Below are 20309 nucleotides of genomic sequence, written 5' to 3'. Positions count from 1 at the left end.
AAGAAACCACGTTGGGCCCAAAATGACTTTGAAAAGTTATTTGCTTGACCAAAGGAAAAACGTTTTCCTGAATTTAGGTGGAAAACTTGAATGTGTCATGTAGCTTTAGTCAATAAAAACCCTACAAAATAATTTTTGAGGAATTTCAGAAGTCTGGGCATAAATTTGGGCACATGTCAGCTCAAAGAATTTGTTTGACAGGCTTCTCAGGCTTACTGCTCCTCCAGGCATCTTTAGGGTAGGGAATTTGAAAAAGTTCTAAACTTATTAGAAGTTTATTTCTTTCTTCATAAATTTCAGAAAAATGTATCTCACCGAGACATTAAATATGCTTCTTCTAAATTGAACATTTTCGTGAGAAACATTTTGGCATATTCTGTATATTTAACAACATACCAAATTTTCTCCCCTGCCGAGGTTTTGTCAAAAAAGAATTTAAGATGTGGCAAAAGCGGTGAAAATAATCTCTTAGAAATGAATGCGGTGCTAGCGGTAAATTTTTGAAGATAGCGGTGAATTTTTGATGTTTTGAGTGACTGCCATAGAGTATTTGCGGTTTTCGGTAGTACCAGAATGTTTAATCTTTCTTTATCAATCCTTTTTTGACATTTCTTTCGTGATTACCCACCGATGCTGGTTTTGGTCGATGTCAATCCGCGGTCCACGCATCTTTTTTATAACACAACTTTACTGACAGACCAAATTTGGAGTATATTGATTGGCTCCTTGAATCAATTGAATTCCCCTTTTTTTATGAAATGTGTTCCTTGTCAAGCTATTGGAAAAAAACTTGTAGCCAGAAAAAAAGAAATCCAATTTTCTTTCAATTTGAATTACTCCTTGGTCTAACTAAAGTCAACATATTTGAAAAAATTTTTAGCTCATAAGTCCTAAAGCATGTATGAGGATACAATTTTTTACCTGCGCAAGAAATTAGAAAACATCTTTGTGTTTTAAACTCCCGTATAAAACAAAACCAAACTACAAACTTTGGTTTCACTTGAGCTACTCCATTCTCCATGTGAAATCCACTTTTTAGAAGATTTTAATTGCAAATATGCTATGTGCAACTTTACATGTATTTACTGAAAAGTCAACTTTTTCCTGAATTATCTATGCCAAAAACTGTTTGATGATCTAGAAACTTATATATACTAGATCCGGTTTCATTTAAAAAATATTTCAAAAACATTTTTCATATATGCACCTAAATACAAATTGAAAAACCAACTTTTTCCTTTTCAATTTATTTCAGAAATGTTCTGGATTAATCGTACAAAAAATTAACATTTCAAACTTAGTTTCACTCGAACTAATCCTCAGTCAGATTAAAATGCACTGTTTTTGAAGAAGAATTATCTTTTTTGTAGTTAAAGACGTATGAAAATCGACTTCTCCTAGGAAAAATATTTCACATTGTATTGGTGTTTGAGACCCCCCGTTGAAAAAAGAACTTTTGTATCATGTTTTGTTTCACTTGAAATTTTCCTTAGTCCAATGTAAAATCTTTTTTAAAAAAATTATTTGCTTTTTGATCAGGAAACCAGTTCCAAAATTTCTATTAAAATTTTAGGCTACCCTCAAAAAAAGAAATCAGATATCAAGATTGTTTCATTTGGATTACTCCTTGTTCAGATTAAAATCTTTTTTTGAATAGAGCACTCGCTTATATGCAACTAACAATGTGTAAAAATCAATTTTTGATTACTAGGCAAGCTATTCCACCTTGTTTTGGTGTTTTAAACTCCCCGTACAAACGCAAACGTTAATACTCTGTTTCATTTCAATTGAATTACTCCTAGGTCCAATTAAAATCCAATTTTGAAAACAATATTATTCTTATATGCAACTAAGACGTAGGAAAAACCTGCTTATTTTTGCTTGCGAGCTGTTGCCAAAATTTATTATAGTTTAGGATTCTCCATAAACAGAGGAACTCACATATTATGAATGGTTTGATTTGAATCACTACTTGATCCGACTTAAATCAGCTGTTCCTGAAAAAGAATAGTAGCTTACATGCAAAACAAAACGTAGGACAATCGAACTTTTTTTCTAGGCAAGCTGCCTCAAGATTACCGAATTCTCTAGACTCCTTTTCCATAAAAAAGCATATCAAACAAAAATTAACCAAATTAAAATAAGCAAGTTTCGAAAAAAATTCTTCTTAGCGAAGATATTTGAAACGTTTTTAATGTTGTAGAATTCCCAACCCCCCCCCCCACTTTGTAAAAATGGGTTCTGCTTATTTGCAACTGAAAACCTAACTCGGAAGCCAATTATTTCATATGCAAACTGTCCCACAAATGCTTGATTATATTGACTCCCTATACTTACTATGTGTTTGTAACTAGACTCCAATGTTGGACAACAGAAGTCAAAGTTCTCAAAAAAAAGTAATTGTTCGAAAAGACATTATGCAAATTTCAAGTATTGAACAAACTTCCTTCATCTACCGAAAATCTGTAGAAAAACAACTCTCCTCTTCGATTCCTAAGACGTGAGGCAAGCAAACATTTTGAGTAAAAAAGACATAACTGATTACAAAAATTTTGCCCGAGAGGAAAAAGAAATTATTAAACATGCTATTGACCGCTAGCACAGTAGAAAAGCGGTGGTCTCAAAATGTCAAATTTTGTTTCGATGCCATTGGCGCTGGAAATGATTTCGATAAAAAAAACACGTCACAAGAATTAAAAAAGAGCCTGTAAATACCAATCTACTTAAAGACTTTTAAACGAATTAACAAAAATTAGACATCGAATCTCCAGGTGAAAAAAGCTATTTATAGAAAAATCCTGCAAAAAAAGTTGGAAGAAGAAGGATATAAGTTTCATTGCAGCAACCATAGTGTTTTTTCAAACGAAAAAATCAAGGATATCCAATCATTTTTTGCACAGTTTTTGGCGTTTTTGGCGTGAGCAAAAACTACTCAAATTTGACTTTAAAATTAATTAAACTGCATAAACAGGTCTTAAAAATTTAGCCACCGGAACATTGTAGAAACCTCCAAACGTTGGCAAGTCTATGATCAAACTGTATGATGAACATAGCAGAAAATTTCTATATCACTTGTTACAAAAAAAAAACAGAAATGTAATCTATTAAACCCTACGAAATAATAAAGCATAAAAGCAACTAACAAGAATTGATCACAATGACAAGCTTAAAAGGAAAGTGACCAAAATTAAAACATAGCCTTCAGATTGCCGGAAAAAAGCCGCCATTGACGCGCTTGATGCACATCAGGATTGAAACAGAGGAAGAAAAAAATATTAGATTAGTTAACCGAATTTTTTTTCTGTTTTTTTTTCAGTGTGAAAAAGTGTTCTAATTTGGCAGTTTCAGTTGGATTCTAAAACTATACTTAATTCAGCCTCTAAACAGAAGGGTATTAGTCTTGATACTAATATCAGCTAGCAAAAACTCTAATGACCTTTGATCACCTAATTCTCAATGATTTAATGACTGGGATTTATCGGTTTATCTCGTTTGTTGATTTTTATATTTTGACTTTGAGTTTTCACCACATTGCGTAATTGAATGCGTGAAAGATTTCAAGGATGTATTCTGTTTTGCCCACCCCCAATTTAGTGGGCTTATATATTTTACCCCCCCCCCCCCACCCAGGCGCACGTGCTATTTTTTTTGCATAGTAACGTGCTATGTAAGAACGTATAATTTGTAACTGGGGGCGTAAAAAACGCTTGGGGGTAAAACAGAATAGACACCATTTTAAAATCAATTCAGTTGAAACAGTGAGTGAAGTAAGTTAGAAGTCAAACGTGAAAATCGTGACTTATGTAAAACGAAAAACGTGATCAAAAGATAAAGCAAATTAGAAAAACATAGCAGTACAAGTCCTGACGTACAATTCAAAAAAGTTTTGATGAATAAACAAAAAAATAGACCTAGAACAGATTATGGGTGAAGTGGGACAATCATTTCTAAACAAAATAGATCAAAAAAATTAAAAATAAAACAAAAAAAATTATGTCAAAATGCCGCATGTGACAAACAAAAAACCACTAACGAGAAATTGAAGTTTGGTTTAAACAAAAAACTAGGCCTAAAATGTTTGAATGGATTGAGAAAACCTTTTAGAAAAAAAATCGAACCAAAGAAATAGGAAAAAACAGCAAAATCAAAGTGAAATAGCCGCATGTGAACCAAAACCAACAGCGAGAAAGCGAATTTTTGTTCACCCTTTTCTCACTCTACTTTAAAAAAAGAGTGAAAAAATTTCACGACGCAAAACCTCTCGCTTTTTCGCTCCACATCCTGTTTCGGCGTGACCAAAATCACTACTCCAATTTGACTTCAAAAATCATAAAAATGTGTGAACAGATCTTAAAAAAACGGCGCCCCGATACAACTCAAATTCTTTGAATTGTAGAAAAGAGAGCGCCTAAATAATAGCCGTTGAGAGGCTGATGGCGGCTATTAATAATGCATCTGACCGATGTCAAACGAAATGCTCTCTAAAGATAGGCACGGTAGCAGATCGCTAATCTAATTCAAATTGTCGAGTATATTAACAAATAGATACTAACCAAAGAGGAAACATTTACTGTCAAAAGACCAAAGGGTAGCGACAAGAGTGCCATTTTTAGCCAATAAAGTTTGCAGAATAACTGCCTCGTCCAAACCCAACCAGGACAAGCAACTGAATTGATAGGTTATTCAGCTATACAGTTATGGCTCATCAGTTTGTTAAAAAAACAGATTGCACGAAAAATATAACTAAAATTCTCCAAAAAACCGAAAATTGTTGGAATTTGAAATAACTGAAGTTCAATAATCTTGATAATTGAGCAAACTGAAGTTCAATAATCTTGATAACTGAGTGTTCACTCAAAAATAGCTGCCTCGTCCAATGAGCAAACTCCAACTACATAGAAAAACCGACTATCGTCGGATTCCTTGCTCGCTAACTGCAGGCGGTGCATTTTCTTGAAGACATGGTAACGCTTAGAAGCTTTTGAACACTCAAAGCCCCGTGTGGCATTCTGACACCTTACACACTTAACTTTACCGGCTTCGCTACTTCGTCACCTTTATCGTTTACATTCGGCTCTAAGTTAACAATAAACTAATGTCGGAAGGAGAGCAATTGAAAACATAACCTGACTAACATCCGATGAATTTCTCTCGAACAACCGGCGAGGGCAAATTATTTTACGGTTGTTGCTTAGAAAGTTTGATGGGTGCAAGAACTCCGACCTCATAGGGATTTGGACCAACGACTTCCATTATAGAAGTCTGGCATCTTAACAAATAAGGTACAACGGCTTTGGTCCTCAACCACTCACAATCGCTTCTATATTAGCAACAAACAATGAGAGAAATTGCAATCATTCAAAAATGAAGTGAAGCGTGAAAACAGTCACTGTAGAGAATGCAGAAAAAGCGCAGGAACGGTCAACAGAAAACTTTGCTTGAAAAAGACCAAAACGATTACAGTAATGCTTCAAACTTCTTTCTCGCGTAATTAAAAAGGATGCCAAATATACACAAACTGAAACAAAAATAAGAAAATTTGTCTATCGGTATGTTTTGTTACTTATACTTTCTAAACAAAACATTTTAAAGTTTTAGAAATGCGGCATGAGCAGACAACAATTTCTCTGCTCTTCAAATTCGTTGAGCGGTTTCTAATAAGCAAGCATCTTATACGCAGCATTTCCTGTGTCAAACAGCAACAATATTTTCGATCAAAAAATACACTCCACAAATACTCCTCTTCGAATAGTGAAAGAACAAGCAAGGCACCAACACAATCCAAATTCTTTACAATCCAGATTGTAAAACATACCCGGCAGATTGCCGGAAAATAGCCGCCGTTGATTCCAATAAGCATGATTGGGGTTGAACGAATAGAATATATTGAAAAAAAAAGATTTTTGTACAAAAATATTTTTTAAGTCCGATTTATTTTGATGGCATTTCGCAGTTGAACACACTTCTGTTTCTTAGAGAGAGGCTACAGGGGCTACTATCAACACCAATAAGCATTAGAGGTGGTAACTAAGACTTATAGGAACGACGTTCAAATAGCGGGCATCTAAAATTGGGCCTATGGGTTTATCCCGTTTCTATTTCTGACTTCAATTGTTTATTCTGACTCTGTTCATTTTGAATTGCTTTGCTGAGCAACTGATGTTCAAATTCACTTCTAGCAGAATGAGAGAAGAGAGAAACTAGCCTAGAGAAGTCAAAAAGATTTCACGCAAAATGTCGAGAAAGCGGCAAAATGGTAAAGCGAAAAAAAGTTTGACGAAGTAAAAAAAAATACGAGCGCAATAATAGCCGACTGAGAAGATGAGGGCGGCTATTAAACATAACCGACTAACGTCGGGCGAATTGATCTCAAACGACCGGCGAGCGGTTGGCTTCCTCAGTAGCTAGCCACGGTTTAGTGAGACCAGCTTTAGATTAATTTAAGGGGCGTAAGGTGAGCGCAGCTGAGTTGCACCACAGCGGGGGTGCAAAAGTGGATTGGGGAGACTGATGGGGCGTTGGTTGGAGGGCGGGGTGTCATCAATTTCTAAGAGCCATCCTTCACACCATAAGTATAAGTCTCCAAAACAGCTTCTTGGAGACTAGCGGGCTGAACGGCTCCAAGAGAAATTTATGCAAATTGTGCCTTACCTCTTTATCCCGTTTCTAAAGACAAAATTCAAATGGGTCCGACAAAAAAAATTGCCAAGCGAAAAAATGCATTAGACAATCAGTATTAATAAATTTGCTACAAATTGCTTGAGAGAAATTAGCACTGATTGCTTAAAAAAGGCCGGTCAAGTCATTTATGGTAAAAACATTTCTACTATAAGAAGATGACGGATCAGAGATGATGATATTACGCCACATAACAGCAGCCGAAGTGCGGCATCAACAAAAGGAGAGAGATAGAGATAAAACGTGAAGGAGAAAGAGAAGGAAAGAAACGCTAACCCACAGATAGAGAGAGAGAAAGAGAGACGCGGATTTTTTCCCAGATGGGACTTGACTCTGAAACTTCTAGTTTTCTAGTATTGTTAGTAAATGAATCCTATAGAAAAACCGAAAAAAAGAAAACTTAAAACAAAAAGTTTCCAACTGCACAGTAAAAAAAAAGTTCAACATTTTTTGTCTCGAAAGTTCTGTCAAGTAACCCATCTCCAAGACCTAAAAAGTTTCGTTGCCCAGTAATGGTTGTTAAAATTAGAAAGATAGAAAAAATATTTTAAAATTTCAAAAACAACTGCAAATTTTAACAAAATCTTGCTAAAATTCAAGATATTATTATCTTTAGAACCATTTCATTGTCTCAAGAGACTATCCAGTATCACTGTTTCAAGCCTCAAAATAGTTTCAGTGGCTCATAAAGATCCAAACACTTGGAATATGATAAAAATTTCCCGCAAAATTGAAAAAAAAAATTGAAATTTTATCCAACTATTACTAAAACTGGAATAATAAAAAAAATATTGATCACCATTCCATTAACTCTGCAGTGTTTTTTTTTGGGGGGGGGGTGTTCGCGGTTGTTGGGGGATCAATTTCTAATAACCGTCCTTCACAACTTAAGTATAAGTCTCCAGAACAGTTTGAGCTGAAACAGAACTGAATGACTTTAAGAGCACTTAATGCCCACTGGTCGCTACCTGTTTATCTCGTTTTTGACAAAAGTCAAAAGCGTCAGACAAAAAATCGGTCAAGCAAAAAATTGCATTAAAAAGACCGACAGGACTAATATAGTTGATACAAACTTCTTTTGAGAGCAATTAAAAAGCACCGGGTCTAAAAATAGCCATGTGTGTCGCTGACGTCTGCTATTAATCAGTGGCAATCAAGACCGCAGTTTTGTCTCCTACAAACCTTCTTTACATCGTCCGACCATCCTTACATTGTTTTAAGTGAGCTGATCGTTAACCAATAGCAGTTCATTTAAACAAGTTATTATAGCCTGCAAAAGATTTTTAAACTGAGTTTCGAGCATGGGATTGAATTTTTGCTTGTTTCCCACAGGATGTGCAGATCTGCGCACGAAATTCACGAATTCACTAGGACAAACAAAAACGAATTTCAAAATAATCTTTTGATGCTAATCAAGTGTATTCTAATATATAGACAGGATAGACAAGTTATCTTATTGAAATGATAGTTTGGCTGATTCAGTTTCATTCGAGCAGTTCATCAATTAGCCCCTTGCCTTCCACGAACACTTTGTGCAGTCGCATTGTGAAGTAATCTCCGAACTTGAACATGGGGTATGAAGTCTTGGCACCGATGTTGGGAAGAGTCTCTATCTCTGCCTCGTCATCAAATAGTCCAAACACAATCAAACTGAAGGCAGCAGGAACCACACCTGAAAAACAGTTGGTCTCTTACCAGAATAAAATTAGAAATTCGCAAAGATTTACAACTGATAGTCGCGAAGCAGTTCTTAAATTTGAAACAATTTCAAATTGCTGAAAGCGAAAAACCATCAACGGTATTATAGGAATTTTCATCCATCAAGCTTGCAAACTCATTCTTTAACATGTGTATTCATACGATACAGTCAGTCAAACTCTTCATTCATCAACTCTCCAATTTTAACAGAAAGATGAATGAAAGGGTTACCCAGATTTTCTGTACGTAACTTAAGAATTTAAACAACTTAAAATGTCATTTGGATCTGCTTCAGCGTTTTGAGAAATTGAAAGCTATAAAGAATATTCCAATCGTCTTTCCTCTCGATTTTCTATGCTCTATAAAAGCAGAAAAAAGTAAATCTAAAAAAGTATAAAAAATCTGATAGCAATCTGAGCATAACACAAAAACTGTTAAGTTAGATAGGTGATTACATATTGTGTACACGACAAACTCAACTTACCTTTCTCGGTGGGCTGCGGGAATCCAACCTGGTGGGGCGATGCTCTGATTAGATCGCCAGTCATCATCTGAAGACACTCACCCGCATTCACAATCAAGTCGCCCTCCTCCAAACCATACACGTCAATGAAGTCGCCTAAAGTAGAATACAAAAACTGGTGGCAAAGAAAAATAAATGCAACTAGACTGTTCATTGTATCAAAACATTACTCCACAATGAATCAATCAATTCATAAGACGCAGTAAGGTAACCAGAAAGTCGGATTTCCAAAATGTGCCTGTTGAGATTTGAAATGAAAACCAAAGACAGCTGGTAGATTACAGACGAAGAGCCAATATTGACTCCTTTGACCTCAACTGGAATCAAAACAAAAGGGAGTAAAAGAACAAGAGTTCACTTTTCAACGTGCTATTTATTAATAATAAAAGGTGCTAAATTACACACAAACTTAATGTATATGCCCACTTCTGCTTTTAATTGAGAGCATCAAAGGCGTAGAGCTAATACATGGCAAGTCTAAATCTTTCAGCAAATTTATGTTATAGACAGAGCTTTGATTTATCAACCATTCTTGTTTTTTTGCTCGCTTTAAAATGCTAATCTGAGTTGCACCTCGAAATGGGCACAAAATAAATTGCGTACAGCATCATAAAGGCGGCTGACGAAGAAAAACAAAGGTTCGTGCCCAAACAACTGGCCACTATAAATGACAAAAAATTGGTGATTTTCCCAAATCCATAAAAAACATGGAAGAACTATGGTATCAAATGATTCTCCCACCCTCAGTAATTAAGAAATCTGAAACAAAATGAAAATAATTGCTAAGTGCTAGGGCTCACCAAAACTTTGAACTAATTTTAAGATTAAAAAAGCTTAGATCCTATTGAGGTTTTGAAATGTATCATTCTTGATTTTCATTGTTATTCCCAGCAAAATAATATCCCAACGACACAAACGCTTAAAACTAGAAAACAGTGAATGCAAAAAGTAGAGCTAATTTTAGACACCAAAGACGGTGGCAACCGAAGAAACAAAGTCAACGTAGGAGGGCTGGCTTTGATAGCAGCTGGCTTAAGTTTATGGAGGTAAATTGGAGAGGATAAAAATGAATAAGCGGCAAGGTTGATCCAAAACACTCAAAATTGAGCCAGAGTAAATTTACGCGTCGTAAGCACATTATGTGTCTTCACGCAAAGTTTTTACTGAATCAATTTGAATTTCCAAAAGTTTCGTACCAGAAAGCGCAGAGTGCATGTAAAGCAATACACCCAACTCCCAATTAACTTAAATGCATCATGATGTCTGCACAATTTCATAGGGAGTGTAAAATGAGCAAGAACTGAAGTGGAGCCTGCGTTCGATACTACAAGTCAATAAAATTGCCGTAGAATTTTTAATCTAAAAAACCTCCTTTTAAAACCACTTGAAGCCCCCTAGTAAACTAAGCCCTACCCTTCCCTCCAAGCAGGCCACAATGGAAAACCATCAACTACATTTCTTCATATAGTATTCCTCATAATTATTTCTAGTTTCAAATGGGTTTATTATAGATGTTCAACTTAAATTTGTTACCAACTTATTGTTTTATTGTCCAATATTACGTGGCTCTTTAGTTCAGTAGATACTGAATTGAATGACAAACATAACCGACGAACGGCGGGTTAATGGGTCTTAAACGACCGGCTTGGGCAGTAGACAGCTGGGGCTTAGGGGTGCCAAGCGTTGGGGGGAGGGGATTAGGGTTGGGATGGCTGGACAAGAGGGGTGTCCAAATGAGGTGGAGAGTGGACGTGGGGAGTGGTAGGGGGTAAGTGCGTTGGGGTGGAGCATTGAGGGGAGTCGAACTTTTAAGACTAGGAACCGCCCTTCAAACCAAGAAAAGGTCTCCTTGAAACAGTTTCGGTGAATCGCATACTAAGTGACTAGTAAGGCGTAAGATTCTAAGAGAGCTGCTCACCCACATAAAGCTCTGCGTGCATTACCTGTCTATCCTGTTTTTGAGGACAAAAAGTCAAATGGGTCGTTCGAAAAATCGGAGAACCGTATTTCAGGAAAATAGCCGCGATAGATGCTTGTGGCTATGACCACCATTCCTTTAGTAGACCACTCGGCTTTTTGAGTTAGATTCGGACTGTCATTTATATGAGACACATAAGCCCTATAAGGAGAAAACCCTTCTTCTTCGTGTCCAAATTCTAACTGAAGTTCTTAATCTCCTGGGCCAGCTGGATTGCTTTTGCATTTGCGCACCAGAGGTCAGATTTTGCCACTGCTGTTCTCAGCGAGCACTGGGTCACGTGTGTCATGCTTTCAGGGGTCCCACATTTGCACAGGTGGCTATCCACTGTTCCCCATCTGTGCAGGGTCTCTCGGCATCTCCCTGCTCCTGCTCTGAGCATGTTCAGGCTTTTCCATGTTTTCCATGAGAGCTGTTCTGGTGGTAGGCTTTTCTCTAACGGTGGTAGGTTTTCTCTTCACAGTCCGTTCAAGAGGTTCCATCTTTTTGTCCTGAATTTATGGCTATTGTCATATGCTCGAGCTAAGCTGAGGAAGCTCTGTCGGGATTTCAGCCGCCTCGGTTTCTGTTCATGGCCATACATCGGGTGTCTTTTGTCGGTCTCTTGCTTCCATTTTTCTTTTTGAGTCGCTGCTTCCCTCCTTATCTCCGGTGGGCTTATTCCAGGCAGTGCGTGGAGTTTGCTGATCTTCGTGGTCTTAATGCAGCCTGTGATCCTCCGGCAGGTTTCATTCAGGACTATATTCACTTTGTTAGTGACTGGAGCACGACTAGGCAGGACACGCGTATTTAGCTGCAGAATAGCAGAGCGCTAGTGCATTCGTTCGCAGCACGTTCGGGTTTGCGCTCCACGAGGCAAATGTCAACATTTGCAAAAGGTTATTTCGGGCCGCCACTTGCTGAGCTGTGTTTCTGCAATGTTTCTTATACGTGAGTATTCGACCTAGTGTTACACCCAGGTATTTAGGGAACTCGAGTGTTTCAGTTCCACTCCATTCCTGTTGATTTTGAGCCTGGTTGCAGCCATCTTGTTTTTTAGGCGGAAAACGCTTGTTTCCGTTTTAGAAGGGTTTGGGCAAAGATTATTCTCTTCATAGTACCGGCCAAGCTCATCCAGGGCGTTTTCTAGAGTTCTTTCTATTTTCATTAAGAGCAATACTTGGCAGGCAATGGCTCTGTCATCTGCAAACTCATCATAGTCTCTTTGGGCATAGGCTGGTCGTTAGCGTTAGGCTGGTGTTTAAAAGGATAGGTGCCAGGACGCTTCCCTAGGGCAGTCCGTTCTTCTGGTTTCTCCATCTGCTGCTTTTTCCCTGCAACTCTACATAGAAGCGTCGGTTGCCGAGGAGGTTCTTGATTATCCTTGTTAGCTTTCCGTCGTCTGTAATTGTGAGTACTTTTTTGCACAGTTTTCGCTGGTTGATCGTTCAATATGCTGCACTGAGGTCGATGAAAACGATTTCCGTGAAGCAGTTTGTTTCGTACCCTTCTTCAATAAGCTCAGTCATCTTCAGGATCTGGCTCGTTGTTGACTTTCCTGGTGTGAAGCCCGCTTGCTAGGGTATGGTCTGTGGCTCGATGAAGGGGTATGTAGAGAGCCTCCACGTGGCGACCCTGGCTTTGGACAGATTGTTCCGATTCGTCTACCAATCTCTACACCACCACAATGAAATGAAGGAGAAAGCCATAATAGGGCTTTTCAAAATTAATATTCAAAATCGAAAACTCAAGACTCTTAGGGTATCAAGAATTAGGGTATATATGTTTGGCACTCTTAGATGCACATTATTGAGTTCAGAATTCATTTTATTGAGTGTGGTAAGTCACGCAATTGAGCCTAAAAAACAAAAACGCGGGACGCAGGGTAAGACGAAACAAAAATCTGTTAGACGAAGTAAAAAAACATAGCAAGACAAGTCTTGAAATAAAATTCAAAGAAATGAATGAAAAGCTTAGAAGTACTCAACCTGACCAGCAGATCAATTGAGCAATGCCAGCCAACAGACAAACAAATTCAGTCAAAAAAAAAAACAAAAACTAAAGCAACCAAACGCTAAACAAAATTATACTCATTGCTAAAACTCTTGAAGCTTTTACCCCTAAAGCAAAACTTGATCCATTTAAATATACCTATTTCAAAAATATGTTCAGAACTAATATTTGTTTCTGAAACCGGTCCAAGATTATATCTGCAAGACTTGAAAAAAATTCATTGGCCCTTGAAGATCGATTAACCGAAAAATTTTTTACAATGAAATTAATTGCAAACCTTAATAAATGCTGCTGAAAATCGTAACATTAATATCTTCAGAATCATTTCCGTGTCTCTAGAGGCTATCCAGTAACCCAATTCCAAGCCTTGAAAAATTCATTGGCTCAAAGATCGATAGGCAATAATTTTTAGAAACAATTTCAAATTTCATAAAAGAAATTCGTTCCATTTATATGTTGAAAACTATTCAATTGGCTCCTAGCAACTATTTAACAAGAATCTATCAAATCCTGGATGAGGTTATCTGGCTACTGAGCCAAGAAAAACTGGAAAAAAATGTTTTGAAGGAAACTTAAAAATTGCAAACTTTATCAAAAATTTTTTAAAATTCGAAAGATTAAATTGGTGAAAACAAATCCATTGAAACTAACAATCATGCAGTAACTTTTTATCGGACTGAGTACTAGGCTTTCTGGCACTTGAAAACAGACAAAAAACAAAAATAAATAACAACTTTAGGAAAAAAATTGCAGATTTTAAAACACAGAAAATGACAAAAACTTTCAATAAAGATTGCAAAATTTGTATCATTTTGCGTGATTGTGTTTGTAGTACCGAAACATATAGCTCATAAAATGGTCATAACAAGTAATTTTGTCTCGCAAAAGGTCTTCATCATATGTTAAAAACACCAACCTAAGACTAATGAAACATACCCGGCAGATTGCCGGAAAATAGCCGCCGTTGATTCCAATAAGCATGATTGGGATTGAAATAACAGAAGATATTGAAAAAAAAAGATTTTTGTGCAAAAACATTTTTTTAAGTCCGATTTATTTTGATGGCATTTCGTGGTTGAACATACTTCTGTTTTAGAGAGAGGCTACAGGGGCTACTATCAATACCAATAAGCATTAGAGATGGTAACTAAGACTTATAGGAACGACGTTCAATTAGCGGGCATCTAAAATTGGGCTTTATGGGTTTATCCCGTTTCTACTTCTGACTTCAATTTTTTATACGGACTCTGTTCATTTTGAATTGCTTTGCTGAGCAACTGATGTTCAAAAACACTTTTAGCAGAATGAGAGAAGAGAGAAACTAGCCTAGAGAAGTCAAAAAGATTTCACGCAAAATGTTGAAAAGGCGGCAAAATGAGGTAAAGCGAAACATTTTTTTATTCGACGAAGTAAAAAAAAAATAGGAGCGCTATAATAGCCGGCTGAGAAGATGAGGGCGGCTATTAAACAAAAAAACTAAAAAAAAATCACAAAAAACATAAAAAATTGCGCCATTTTGAGCCCAAAACTCCTAACAATGACCTTTTAATCTTAAATTAAGCCCATTCCAGCAGCTACACCATTCTAAGCACTTGAAGGACGACTAAAGCCCATTTTGGGCCTCTAATGAAACTTAATGCGGGCCGGGCTTTACCTGTTTATCCCGTTTTGAAAGATCAAAGTCAGTGCAAAATGTGAACACATCTTTAAAAAAAACACAGCGCCCAAATACAATTCAAATTCTTTGAATTGTAAAAAATAGGAGCGCAATAATAGCCGCCTGGAATTGCTGACGCGGCTATTAATAAATGGTACTAACCTCGTTTGAGAGCAGTTAATTATACACACCTCTCGTGTTATTGAACATGCTCCTGAAGGCAAGAATATTTCCCTTCCGTAGCGCGGAAAGAAAACAATTATGGAAAAATTGAGAGCTGCAACCTATTGTACTGACCTCCTCGTTCTTTAGCAGAGAGACCTCGTTCGAAGGGGCTTTTATAAATGAAGGTCAAGCAGCCATAGTCACAATGAAGACCACATCTCAACTGTCCTGGCAGAATCCTGTCGCTCTTCACCTCGGGATACAATGCAGCACGAAATGCTGTCCTGTTATGAGATGTTCCCAATCCTTTTATCTTGGACGTGATAATATTTGGGTTGTCCAGTTTGAGTGCTTAAACGGTAAAGTTCTTTCCCTCATTGTAAGAAATGATGCCAGAAGGAATTGGAAGGATGTTTGAATTGAAGTACACACCCCGAGCGATGATCAGGATCAGTCGTGTGTATAGAAGTGAGAAATCTCGACTGAGTTCCTCACGCATTTTCTGCCACTCATCTGTTGGTACAGGATCGTCTCCACGCAGTGAAAACTCAAATGTTTCTTTGATATCACAAGGCCGATTAATGTCGAATATTTCAGTTGAGTTTTCTTGTGCCGTGTATCCGAACATTTCCACTTTTGGATTTGTTCGCTTGTAAGCTAACTTTCTTTCAGACGTCTCTCCAAAAAATCTTATGCACTGAAAACACAACCACAATAATAACACAAACAGAAATCTACACAGAAATAATTGAAGTTTATTAGGATCCCTATGATGCTTGCCGTGATATTTCACGCTTTCGTTACAGCTGAAACCCTCACACAACTTAGAAGAGAACAAAATAGTATTTTAATGCAAAATCTTGGTAAAACCACCAAAGAACCTCACACCCAGAGACAAGCAATTTTGATTATTCAAAAGAAAACACTGCGAAAGCAATAGACCGCTAGCCTGCATAGTGATACAGATCAAACTTACGATTCGAAACAATGATCACATACAAAAAGCCAAGACAAAAACATAGCGGGCTGATTGCCGGAATAGCTGCGAAAGAATAGACTTGCGTGCCGTACAATAGAGATAGAAACAGATACAGATCTGAATATATACTCGACGCCGCTCAAAAAGCTATGTAAAAGACATTGATCGGTAAAATAATGAAAATTGTTAATTATCATTCCGCAAAAGCCCTTTAATAGGGACCTTTTCTGCACATATGAGTTCCTTTGGCCTTCAACTAATTCAAATTAAACCTAAAGTGCAAAAATCATTATATCGAGTGAGGTAAGTCATGTAAGATCAAAATCTAATCACGCAAATGAACTTAAAACCTTTGCTAGAGAGACAATGAGAAATAAAGTCACGGGCGCAAACGCTGTTAGTGAGACAAATTTTGTTCAAACACTGTCTTTTCACTACTTTAAAATTAGAAAAAAAAACAATTCACGCCGCAAAACTACTCGCTTTTTCGCTTCAATTCCTGTTTCAGCATGACCAAAATCACTACTCCAATTTGAATTCAACCACCATGCATGAAAATGTACACAGATCTTCAGATCTTAAAAAAGACAGCGCCCCAATACAATTCAAATTCTTAGAATTGCAAAAAAACAAAGAGCACCACAATATAGCTCTTCTCAGCTTAGCTTCGCAGCTATAAAAATTGTAATCCAATCCTCCAAACTTGTTTGGGGGTTAGGAAATTTCTGCCATTATGGCTTTTTAAATTCAGTTTTGTTCGGTCGATATTGTTTACAAAGACATGCAAAAAAGCTATCACTGAAAAGCTCTTGAAAAAGTGAACCAAACTTTGAGTTCTTCTGACTTCAAACTTATTTTAGTAATCAAACAAACTATTCAACGGCGGATGGAATTCCTACTTTAATATCGATATCAAGAATATATTTCGCGGAAACTAAAGACCAATTGAGAAGCTCCACCCTTTAATAAAAAAATGCTGCAATCTTTGTTTGAGATGATAACACAGGGCGAACTATACACAAAGCTTGATAGAAAATTCTCTCTTTTTAGTAACTCATATTTATTTCAACAGACACGTCATAAACAAGTCACTCCACGACTAAATAGCAAAAGAAAACAGCAACTTTTCACAAGGGAGAGATGAAACTACAACAAGCCAAAAATATAAAAAATATCAGATGTATTTTATATCAATCAACATGTAGAACCTCCCCATTCAACCGATGGAGGGGAAAGCGCCACACATCACTCAAAAAGGTAGTGCCAAAAAGTCTTCGAACAAATGCCTTAACTCAAAAATTAACCCAGACCAGAAAACAAATATTCGAAATAATAGGCTTCCTCCCCTTTTCATTTATGTCAGAGAAAGCAACTTTTATCAAAACAACGAATCTAAACGCGACAAGTGGTTTCATCTAAACTCAACAAACAACAGAACAGCATTTAAGTGCCACCAAGTTCTCAAAAAAAGCCTCAGCTCATTTGTTAAACCAGACCCGAAAACAAACTTTCGAAATAACAGGCCTCCTCCACTTTTCATTTATATGCCAGAGAAAGCAACTTTAATCACAACGTATCTAAACGCAGCAGTTTGATAAATAGAAGCTCAACAATCACAAAATTAACAGAGCAGACAATTCATACAAGGAATAACAACTCAAATTAAGAAAAAATAACAACCGCCTGAAATTTAAAGAGCAATAAAAAACCATAACACAATCCTATCTAACTAAAGGTAGAAATCAGATAGAGATAAACCAATCGCTGAAAACAGACTCAGGCTGCAAACAGAACAACAAAATGCCACTAACTGTTGAAGGCACATGTTTCTAAAAAGAAGCCAACAGAAAAATAAGTCGAAGGGTCTATGTAAGGCAGCGGAAAAACAACTATCGGCCTCACCAAAAAAACACGAAAAATCAGATGTATGTTATATGAATCAACTTGTAGAATTTGACCATTCAACTGATACAGCAGAAAGCTCAACATAATTTTAAAAAGTGGTGCCGAAAATCCTCGAAAAAAAGCCTCAACTCATAACTTAAAAAGGACCGAAAACAAAAATTCGAAAGAATAGGCCTCCTCCACTTATCATTTATATGTCGGAGAAGGCAACTTTTATCACAACGTATCTAAACGAGACAATTGGATGCACTTAAAGTCAACAATCATACAAATAACAGAACAGATATTTCATAAGGAATTACAACTCAAATAGAAAAAACATATCAAAGGGGCTTTTATAAATGAAGGTCGAGCAGTCACAATGAAGACCACATCTCAACTGCCCCGGAAGAATCCTTTCGCTCTTCACTTCCAGTTTTAATGCAGCAAGAAATGCTGTCCGGTTATGAGATGTTCCCAATCCTTTTATCTTGACGTGATATTTGGGTTGTCCAGTTTGAGTGCTTAAACGTTAAAAGTCTTTCCGTCATTGTAAGATGTGATGCCAGAAGGAATTTGAAGGAAGCTTGAATTGAAGTACACACCCCGCGCAATGATCAGGATCAATTTTCTGCATAGAAGTGAAAAATCCCGGCGGAGTTCTTCACGCAATTTCTGCCACTCAACTGTTGGTAGAGGATCGTCTCCACGGAGAGAAAACTCAAATGATTCTTTGATATCACAAAGCCGATTAATGTCCAAATATTTTAGTCGAGTCTTTTTGTGCCATGTATCCGAACATTTCCACCTTTGGACTTGTTCGCTTGTGAGCTGCCTTTCTTTCAGACGTCTCCAAAAAATCTTATGCACTAAAAAACCACAATAATAACACAAACAGAAATACATACAGAAATAATTGACGATTATTAGGTTCCCTATGATGCTTTGCCGTGATATTTCACGCTTTCCTTACAGCTGAAAACCTCACACAGCTTAGAAGAGAACAAAATAGTATTTTAAGGCAAAATCTTGGCAAAACCATCAAAGAACCAGCCGACTCTCCAGACAGCTACAGACCAATCAGCATCCTCTCTCCTGTGGCCAGGATTGCCGAGAGAATTTTACTGCCTGAGATACAGCAGGCCACCAACCTGCCCAAGCAGCAACATGGTTTTCGGAAAAGACATTCGACCGTAACTGCCATCTCAACCCTGGTAGAAGATGTCATAGATGGGTTCAATGGGAGACGATCACCAAGAAGAACGATTGCAGTGGCGCTTGATCTCAAGAAAACTTTCGATACGGTGAACCTGGACCAAATCATCGAATTGATTCTTGAGTCGCAAATAACAGTTCACACCAAAAAATGGCTCTCGAACTATCTGAGAGGTAGAGTACAGCGAACGGAACTCGATGGTGTGTTGTCAAAAGCAGCTGTTATCAAAACAGGCGTCCCGCAAGGCACCGTCCTTTCCCCGCCGAAGATGAAGAAGTGAAGCCTGTCATATATGCAGACGATATAGCCGTATATGCACAGAGTACAGACAGAAAGGACGCAGGAGCACGCATAAATCGATACTTGGACGAACCCTCGCCGTACCTTGAGCGGAAACAACTCTTTGTTTCCACTGGAAAATGTGCTTCGATGCTCTTCTCAACCTGGAACAAAGAATGGAAAAAACCGCTAGGGATAAGGCTGCGCAATGCAGATATACCGACAGTTCATTCACTGAAACTACGGAGTGACACTAGACCACAGCCTCACTTTCAACGAGCACATCAAAGGTGTCAACCAAAAGGCTCTGAAACGGACCAACGCCATCAAAGCAATTTGCAGCCGTAACCACGGCCTCAAGCGACATGAAGGAACAATCATCTACGAAACCATGCTGAAATCAACTCAACTATGGTGCGGCGACATGAACCCCGAATGCATCTGAGACAAACTGGAAAAAGCTCGAAGCACGACAAAATGACGGTTTGGGAGCCGTTACTGGTTGCCTAAAAATGTCGCCGGTTAATCACATTCGGACTGAGACAATGTGCATACCCATAAAAGAGAATTGCATTATGATTGCCAGCCAGTGCGCAGAGGAAGCACTGCAAAAGCCGGGTCACCCCTGTTATGTGAAAACGAAGAAAGACAGCTCCACCCGGCAAGTGCGCAAACCACTGCGTGAACACCACACCATATTGCCAGAATCTCCTTTTGGAACCGACATGCAAGAAAGGAGAAATCCATAGAGAAAAGGTCCAACACACTGTAGAAAATCTGGCTGACAACAAAGTTTTGAACGATAGCCCTCCAGTTCCACCCGACGTCCTGATACAAAACGCACGAGAACTAACACCCAGCGATGAAGTAATCCTTTGTCAGCTAAGAAGTGGCTCTAGCTCAAAACTCAACAGTTATCTATCGAGAATAGACGGCTCAAAAAGTGGGCTATGCAGGAAAAGCAAAAATGAGCACGAGACTGTGAGCCACATGAAGAGATCTTACCTTAATCGAGAACCAGGCGACCTGTGGAGGGACCCTGCAGCTGTGTCCAAGGACCTGGGCACCTTATGAGCGGCGGCCTATACAACAACAACAACACCAAGAGACAAGCAATTTTGATTATTCAAAACAAAACACTGCGAAAACAATAGACCGCTAGCCTGCATAGTGATACAGATCAAACTTAGGATTCAAAACAATGATCACATACGTAAAGACAAAAACACAACCGGCTGAAGGCCAAAACCAATCCAGAAG

General features: G+C 37.8%; 1 protein-coding gene across 1 annotated transcript in view; it reads right to left on the bottom strand.

Annotated features, from left to right (window-relative positions):
- Nucleotides 1-8061: 8061 nt before the first annotated feature.
- Nucleotides 8062-20309, bottom strand: part of LOC142349208 (uncharacterized) — a 124365-nt gene continuing 112117 nt past the window's right edge. The window contains exons 2-5 of the mRNA XM_075400625.1: nt 15124-15388; nt 14824-15042; nt 8861-8995; nt 8062-8350 (exon numbers count right to left, since the gene is read on the bottom strand). Coding sequence (XP_075256740.1) covers nt 8163-8350; nt 8861-8995; nt 14824-15042; nt 15124-15388 — 807 coding nt within the window. The 3' untranslated portion in view covers nt 8062-8162. The remainder of the gene's footprint in view (nt 8351-8860; nt 8996-14823; nt 15043-15123; nt 15389-20309) is intronic.

The sequence above is a fragment of the Convolutriloba macropyga genome, chromosome 1 (assembly GCF_964194025.1).
Source record: "Convolutriloba macropyga chromosome 1, txConMacr16.3, whole genome shotgun sequence".
NCBI lineage: Eukaryota > Metazoa > Xenacoelomorpha > Acoela > Convolutidae > Convolutriloba > Convolutriloba macropyga.
This window is presented reverse-complemented; position numbering and strand designations above follow the sequence as displayed.